The sequence below is a fragment of the Neltuma alba genome, unplaced genomic scaffold (genome assembly GCF_004799145.2).
Source record: "Neltuma alba isolate B1F8T4 unplaced genomic scaffold, ASM479914v2 tig00004699_pilon, whole genome shotgun sequence".
NCBI lineage: Eukaryota > Viridiplantae > Streptophyta > Magnoliopsida > Fabales > Fabaceae > Neltuma > Neltuma alba.
In genome coordinates this window covers 73,145-82,537 of record NW_021633825.1, presented here as the reverse complement: position 1 = coordinate 82,537, position 9,393 = coordinate 73,145, and the positions used below count along the sequence as shown (strand labels likewise).

General features: G+C 35.0%; 1 protein-coding gene across 1 annotated transcript; it reads right to left on the bottom strand.

The window, feature by feature from the left end:
* Window positions 1-5,604: 5,604 nt before the first annotated feature.
* LOC114745510 (pentatricopeptide repeat-containing protein At3g22670, mitochondrial-like) lies at window positions 5,605-8,089 on the bottom strand. The gene has a single exon (XM_028933670.1). The coding sequence runs from the start codon at window positions 7,644-7,646 to the stop codon at window positions 5,985-5,987; it is 1,662 nt and encodes a 553-aa protein (XP_028789503.1). The 5' UTR covers window positions 7,647-8,089; the 3' UTR covers window positions 5,605-5,984.
* Window positions 8,090-9,393: the final 1,304 nt, after the last annotated feature.

Genomic DNA, 9,393 nt, shown 5'->3' with positions numbered 1-9,393 from the left:
TTTTGTTGTCTCCACATTTCCTTTCTTTGTGTCTTGACTTGGATGACTGTATATTACTTGGTTGTGACTGGTTGACTTGTGCTGACTGTGCTATACGTTATAAATAGTTAAGTTAAAATAAATAAAATATCTTTTGCATATCAATAATGTCCCTGTTTTTTTTGTAATTAAGAAGATAAAGTAAAATGGCAAGAACAAGACATGGAGGCCATACAGGGGAAGCATCTACTAGACCCCCTGCTGATCCTATTTAAACCATAATGAATAGGCTAGAGGATAACAGCAGACTATGCAAGAGATACAGGCTATACAAGTCCGCCAGGAATAGGAACAGGATGCTGCTATATCTACAGCAGTAGCAGCAGCAGCAATAGCATAGTTGCAACAACCCGAGCAAGAAACAGCTAGAGCAGTCCAACCAGTCCAACCCTAACTAACCCAACAACCCCAGCAACCTCAGGCGATGATTGTTGAGCATGCACAACCTACTGTAGAGCCTGAAAGTCTGTAGAATGGATAGTACGTTTTGGCAAGCACCATCCCCTATCTTTTGAGGAAACTTTTAACGTACAGGTAGTTGAGGACTAGATAACTCGGCTAGAAAAGATTTTCAAAATTCTCTAGTGTTTATCAGAGAGGAGGGCCCAGATGGCCTTATATAAGCTTAAAGGGGAGGCAAACTGATAGTGGAGGAACACGGAGTTAGTCCTCCAGGCCAATGAGACCCCCGTTACTTGGGAGGTATTTAAGGAATAGTTTTTCCTAAAGTAATTTTCCTAATCTGTGAGGGACAAAAAAGAAGCTGAGTTCATCATGATAATTCAAGCAGCCAATAAATCCTTTGAAGAGTACTTGACTAAATATATTAAGCTGTCATGTTATTCCACATATCCCCAGCGCATGAACGATGAATACTAGTTTATAGAGAAAATGATTAGGGGACTGAGACCTGAGTTGAGAGAAAAGGTAGCCCCACGACAACCTGAAGTGTTCAATAAGGCAGTAGAAGTTTGCCGTATCATGAAGAGTAGCCAAAATCATCATGATTTGGCTAAGGCAACCCCGAGGGCCGAGACACTCGTAGTAAGGTTGGGTCAAGAAGGAACTTCTTATGGTGGCAATAGGAAGAGGAGAATGTTTAATTTTTCAGGGAGGTCTAGACGATAAGAAGGAGCAAGGTGAGAAGGGTTTGACAACACTTGCTGAGAAAAAGAATGTGATATCTGTGGTAATAATCACGGAGACCGGTCATGCATGATAGGTCAGAATATGTGCTTCAGATGTGAGAAGCCAGGACATTTTGCTAGGGAGTGCCCATAAAGTGTAGACAGTTCGAGACTCGAGGCTTAGGACAGGGTGTTTGCTCTTAATAAGGAAGAGGCTAGTAAATCACTTGAGATGATCCAATGTACGATTAGTGTGAATAATTACCTTGTGCATACGTTGTTTGACTTGGGTGCCAGCCACTCCTTTATATCATATGATTTCACTAGACCCATAGGCCTCACTATTGACACGTTGGTGTATGATCTTTGGTTTTTCACTCCCACTGGTGCTAAAGTTTTAACTTCCCGTGTTTGTTTAAACTGTATTGTCCGGTATGCCCAATGTTGCACTACATATTTCCACTCCTACTGGTGCTAAAGTTATAGTGATGGTGAATTGGTGATAACTAATAACGAAACTACTGAAGATTAGATAACTACTTTTTATAATTTTTAAACTAAACGTCAATTTTTTATCGAAAGACTAAACATCAATTTTATAAATAGTAAAATGAATATAACATAAAAGCTCAAACTTTAGATCATTGCTTTTTGATATATAATAAAAACCAGACCAAATTGAACTGATAAAAATATAGGACCCACATGTTTTACAAAAACAAGCTAATATTTTTATATTTCATATTAATTATTTAGTACAGAAAATAAAAAAATCATTATTAATTAATGATGATAAGAGTGCATGGTTATATATACACACACATGTATGATATAATATCTATTCTGATTTCCAACAAGTTAAGCAAAGCTTCCTTTTTTTTTTTTGAGGTTGAAAATGAGAAAAGAAAAAGAAAGAGCATATTTTGAATTAATGAGAAGACTATTCTTTTATCTCTCTCTGAGTGACAGCAAATGGAGTCTAACACATGATGTAGCACAAAATCATACCAAAAAAGTGAAGTGGGATCTTCTGTTGGGATATTTAGACTTCCAAGTGCATTAAACTATTTGGTATAGATGGCAATTGGAATCATCAGAATGCCAACTCTAATTTGTTTAGAGCAACAATGTGACGACCGTTCTTCCAAAAACCCATTTAGATGAAAATTTTCAATTTATTCAAAAGATTAACCATGATAGAAAAGAAGAAACATTAAAATTTTAAAATCACTACCATGGTGTAAAAAAAAACTTATATCACAAGCACATTGATAATTAACTTGGGCCTTAGACTTGCAAAGTCCAGAAATATCATTCAACCCTTAGCCCAAACAAAACTCATACTTTCAAAAGAGTGTCACGTGCAAAGTCTCAGAGACCTCTTACCTTCTAACAGCCCTCTCATCAATTAGCAATAATCAAAACATATCAATTTACAACATCAGAATAGATAAGCCCTATGTGGCAATATATAATAAATCAGCACATAAAACAAAAGAAGGGAGGCTATATAAGCTATAATAGCACACTAAGCCTCCAAGGCCTTCCCCACCAGATCATCACCTAAACTATTACCTGAAAATGTTAAACCACGGGGTGAGACAAACGCCTCACTAACCAACTTTCTGATTCATCATACATATTAACACATGCTCATGAGGTGTCAAGTGTGATAGTTATTAATTCTCAAGAAACATAGATATATCCATAGAAATATAATTTCAATCATCCAAACCTTAACTATGGGGCTAACACACAAGCCACAGAAGTCTATCCCTCACTATGGGGGATCAATCCTACATATAGGTTTATCCCACTCTTTGGGGGACGAATAAGTAGTCACAAAGGTTAATCCCTTATTATAGACCTATCCCACACTTTGAGGGACGAATAAGAAGCCACAAAGGTCTATTCCTTACTCTGGGGACGAAGGAGGAAGCCAACTAATGTGTACCAGTGGCAGCCTTACCACGTGGTAGGATAGGGCTTAATCCAGAATCCAAATAACAACCAACATTCACAATATAACAAAAAATGTCTCAATCTTTTCTCAGTATAATCCATAAGATACAAACCATATGTCTTTTCCAAATTTCTCAATCACAATTCTAAAAACACCACAAGACAATTTTCATAGCTCAAAAGATATAACTTACAAACAATATATTAGCACATATAACAAGTAAAAAGTGGTTATCTCTCGCCAAAGCAATAGATAGGATTACCATGAGGTCAATTCTTTGCTCAACCAATAATTAATCTACACAATTAATACAACCACATATTAATATAAGCTAATTAATTAATTAATTAAGCTTATATATCAGTTAAATTCCTAATTTAATTTAGTTTTCATTCTAAATTCCCACAACTCTCATAACCAAAAATTAAGTATTTTAGAACTAACTTATAATTTTCTAACATGCCAAATTATTCATTTGCATCCACCGGATTATTTACTTTAATAAAAAGAACTTTCTAAAATTTCTAAATATAAAATTATTATATTTTAAATTCTAAAAATCTCATTTGAAGTTCAAACCTCAACACTAAACTATCAAAAATTCAATAGTACCTCAAATATTTATACATAAATAATCCAATCAAAATTCTAATGGTATAACTATTTTTTCCCATAAATAATGAACATTTTAACTAAAATAAGTATTTTAAAACTTCCAGTTACCCAATGAATAAAATTGAACCGATTAAAATCTCAATAATATGTCAAACAACCCAAATAAATTAATTAATTTAATTTTAATCGGTATAAATATGATATATCTCATAAATAACATTTTTTTTTAAAAATCAATTTTTAAATACTAAAATTAGCATATGGACAAATCTAAACCGATATAAATAATCTACTATAACAGGTCTACAATACTATGGCTAACACTCATCAAAACTAAATACTTGCTCCAAACTCTATACTAAAAATTTTCTCTAAGCAACACAAAATTATTATCATTAGATAGATCTGATTGAGTAAAACAACTTTCATGAAAGAAGTTTTGTAATTAGAAGTAGTTTTATTTACCAAAATGATCTATAACGATGGAGAAAGAAACAGAAGGAGAGAGTGACACTGCAAGCCAGAACGCGCAAAGAGAGAGAGAGGGAGAAGAGAAGAAAAAGACCAGGAAAAAGGTAGAATGAAAATACTCAAGATAAACTGAAGTTAAAGACCCTAGGTAAAACGGAGAAAATAACATTTTGAAACCCTTTTTTCCCAATTTTTAAGTAGTTCAATCCTTAGAGTAAAATTTAAGATGTTACAAACAACATATCAAGACCTCCTTAGAAGAAACAAGCTATACAATTGGCATCATGATAGTGAAATGCCGGTCCTTACTATTCTTGAGGTGCAGTTGGATTAAAAGTGGATGACTCAGTTCTTAATCAGTTGTAGAGATGCTATAAAGGATAAAGGTAATAATTAGATCTGCTGGTTTAACTATAAGATTACCAACGTTCCTTCTTCCATCACAGAACTAATTGAGCTCATCTGTAGGCTTTATTTATGTTCATCAAAAAACTATAGTCATGTTTTTGTGTTTTCTGATCATATCAAGATTATAAACTTGCTGAATAGGGGTTGTGACTTATCACATTCTTTTAGAAATCTTATAGATGAAGTAAAGAATTTATTTTGTATGGATTAACAGATTGTTTTGAGTTATCTTTCTAGGGTTGAGAACTTTATAGAAGACCACTTTGTCAAGATGTCTCATACTTGTGAAGAAAATTATTAGATCTTTGATCACACTCTATCTTTTCCCTAATTTGGAATGGATGGTGATAAAGGAAGCTTTTCGCTTTTTTGGCCTTTTTTTGTTTATTCTCTTTTCTGAAGTAACGGTATCCAGTTTTCCCTTAAAAAAAAAAAAAGGCATAGTTCTATGCTTCATGCATTGGACACAATGTAATGCTTGTGGCTGCAAACATGATTGTGATCTTAGATGTGCTTCCCCTTTAATGGGCAAAGCTAGACTAGTAAATTATCACAAGTCAAAGATATTAAGGGGTCAAATGTCTTTTTCCCTCGAATAAAAACAAGTCATAAATTAAAATAAGAAAGATACAAAAAAGCCCTTGTTTTGTGAACAAGGGTATATAGCTTGAAAAGAATGACATGTTGACAAAAGTACATGAAAAGAATCAGAAAAAATTAGAAAAATGACAAAACAGACCATAAAAATTACAAAATTTCAAATTAGGTATTTTTCATAAATATATTATTATTTGCAGATCAAGTGTTGTCAGTTTCAAGTGTGGTAACCCTCCTAATCTGAATTTAGTAATTTTTTATTTTTAAGGTCTTTAATTGTCATTAGAAAGAATTAGTCATAGGGAAATAAATTACTTTTTGGATAATATAAAATTTGAAGACAACAAAAAGTAAATTGAAAAAAAAAAAGGTTCAGAAATGCCTTTGATCAAAATGACATGGAAATATTAAAAAAATTTAGAATTTTTTTCCTAAGTTTTGAATAATTTGTTACGATTCCTCTTTCTTTCCACAGAGGTGCAGGAAATTGCATCGAGCATCAAAATCGATAATACAATACACACGATAATTGATCCAGATCTTTCCTACATGCATACTCTTTTCTGGCTTCACTCTGAAAAGTATAAGGTCATTCCCGCGTAATCCTCTGATTCCTTTTTGGTAGAGTAACTGGCTACAAGCCTACAAGCTACGCCAGTGATCATTCACCACCAAAAATTAAAAACAGAAAAGCATAAATGGAGCCCACTGATTCATAACAGTCAAAATACTAGCCGACTCTGAAACTGTGCCTTCCAAATTTACTATGCATTTTCGCCTCTGCCACACAAATTCTCAATATGTTCCTTTTCTTTTAGCATGCCCCTGCTCTGGAGCTCCCCCACCAATGTCTTGAATGACCTGCTCATTGGACGTAACCCCTGCAAGACCATTTCCTCGAAGAAGAAGCAAGCACGCTCAAGTTTTCCACTTTCACACAAACCATTTATTAAAAGAGAATATGTTGCCAAATCAAGACTCACGTCGTTCCTAAACATGTGGTCTAACAGAAAGTTTAGCACCTTCATTCTCTTCTTTCTGAAACACATCTTCAGCAATGGATGATAAGTCTCTGTATTTGGCTGAACTGATTTCTCTTCCATTTCCTTGAGCAACCCAAGAGCAGTCTCCTCCTGTGAGCTTGCACTAGCAAGGGAGATCATCGTATTGTATGTGATAACATCTCGGATAACCCCTTGCTTTGGCATATCATCAAACAGATCAAATGCATCTTTAAGCCTGCCAGCTCGGCCAAAAATGAACATCAATGAAGAATAAAAACGGGCGTCAGGTACACACCCATTGCTCTTCATTGTCTCGTAAAGATCCAGAACTTCAGATAATTGTCCTGCCTTCCCTAAAGCATGCATGAAAATAGTGTATGTTATAACATTAGGTGACAAACCCTTTTCCTTCATCTTTTCAAAAACTTCTCTCACTTTGCGGAAATCCTTCTCTCTGCAATATGATTCAACGATACTAGTGTATGTAATAACATCTGGGTGAAATCCATGTGCCCTCATAACCTCTATCGCTTGATAGGCTTGATCAAGTTTTCTACATTTACAAAACCCATGAATCAGGATATTGAATGAATGAACATCTGGAGAAATTGAATCCTTAAACTCCAAAAGAACTTTGTGAGCATGCTCAACACTATTTTCTTTCACCAATGCGTCCATGAGTGCATTCAATGCTGCTATGTCCTTTTTCACACCAAAACGCTCCATATTTCGGAATGCTTCCACAGCTTCTTCATACTTCCCTGCCTTGGAAAGCCTCCTTATTACCCTAACCATTGTATCGAACGTCAGATACCCTTCAAGTTGATACATTTCCTCAACTAAATTCCACACAAGATCAAATTTCTTCGCCTTGCCCAAAATATCGACCATGAAGTTATACAATTCTGGAGAATGCACATAAGCTGTCTTTGTCTTTGCCCATATGAAAAACCCCAAAGCTCGGATCCAGTCATTGCAAAATCTGTTCAAAATCTTCTGAACCAAATTCTCTGATACAAGAAAATCATACCTTTCTAGCGACTCCGCAACTTTGTCTGGAGAAAGATGTAGTTCTTTAAGAACTCTACTGATTGGCGTGACATCGTCCTTGTTCTCCCTCAAAGAGAGTCTCGTCACTTGGGTTTGACCATTAACCATATGGGCATTAACCCAATCAGCAAGCGCAGGGATAACGAAGTCATCATCAGAGTCTGCGCTTTCAGGGGACTGATTGTCAGGTAACTTGACCCAAACCGGAAGTTCTGGTGACTCGGGAGATTGCTGAGAATCAACCATCGTACAAAGTGGGTTGCTGCACAAGAAGTAGCGCAACCCATTACTGTTGGTAAGTCTTTGAGGAAGGCGATGGTGAATGACTTTCAGGATTTGCAACTTAAATAGCATTTTCAGTGAACTCTGCATTCTTCTCCAAAAAATAATACAACCGGGGTTTAAGCACTGTTTAGGTTATGTCGTGGAAATCCTCTCCAGTGTATCTCTTGGGCATCAAAAGCATACTAATACTGTGGATTATGCTTTACACAGTGATGACCATTGGAGGCCTTCGAGTGGTGGCCGAAGGTTCCCAGTTCCGATGGCGGTAATTGATGATTTAAGGTAGAACCTATAAAGATTGCTCTCAAGGAGTCTGAGCATCTGATCTCCAAGGCTTGAGGTTGGAAGCAAAGAACGAGACAGAGAGCGAGGGAAAACCTGAAGGTGCGACGGTGATATTGAAAACAAAATCGAAGTTGCCAACTAACTGAACTACCCAGTGGACATGCGATGAGATGTTAAGAGGACCAGCGGCGGCGGAGGCGATTAGGGTTCAGTAGAGGGGCGGACCACGGCGACCGCGAGGACGCGAGAGAGAGCAGGTATGGGAGAAAATTTAGGGGAAAAAATTAAATTTAAAATAAAATAATAAAGTAGGCACGATGCAATGCCACGTAGAAGATGTTTTTGCGGTGTTAAAAGCACTTTAAACAAATATTTTTATGTAAATCGAAATCAAATTTTTTTACATATTGATTTTGAACTTGGTAAAATTTTCAAGTTTTCAACCAAACATCTTTTTATACAATTAGAATATGATATTTAAGAGTTGTTTGGCAAATCGGGGGGGGGGGGGGAGTGCCATGCACACATTTTTATCTTATTTTATACAACACAAAATTACTTTAAAAACACTAATCCAATCACTGATATAATGATATGGTGCTTTTTCGGTTTATCAGATAAATAATTTTTAAATATTAAAAAAATTAGTTAATTTAATTATTTATAAGAAATGATGTTTTAATTAATTTAACTACTACATTCTATCCTTAATATAAGACCTTGACTTTTATTTTGGTCTTAAATATAAGATTCTAATCCATTTTGTCTCTCATATTTATGTATTTCTTCTAAAGTAGTCTTTTTTAACAATAATAGTTCTAGCCAATACATTTAATTAGTAAAAATATTTTAAGAAAGACACTATTTATTTATTATAAATAACTAATTTAACTTTTTTTATTAATCTTTTCAAATTAATCAACTAATTTAGGTAATATTTTGCAACATGTGATGTTGGTTTTCTAAAAGTCTTGGATGAAAACCCTCCAAAACATATCTTTCCAACATCTTTGACTGCAAAAAAAAACAAGAAGAAGGTATATTCAGCATCTTGATCTTTATTACATCAAGCATCGTGATGTTTTGTGGGATGTAATTTTACGCTTGTTCTTTATAATTTTAGATCAATTTTACCGCTTCTTAACTTACTTCCTAACGTCTGTCAAAAAAATGAGATTTTTTTTATTTTTGTCTTCCACGTCAATATCATCATCTTCATCCTTTCCCGATAAAGAGTTGGACACCATCGCTGTCGGAGCGCAGCATTGAACTTCCAAGCCGTCTTTTTTCTTATTCTCAAACTCGCCATGCCTCCATTCATCTGCCTCATCGTCCTTCCAAAGCTCAATTCACTTCCTCCCTGCAAATCTCCCGTTTCGAGTAGCAGTAAGGGCCCTCCTCATATTCCCAATCCTTCCCTTTTCGGGTGTGTTTGAATTGGTAGTAAGAAAACTGACTTTTATTTTATGACTTTTATAAAGGTGAGTTAAGCTAAAAGTCAGTCCATTTACATTTGGATTGATTTTTATTAAAAAAATCAAATTAAAAT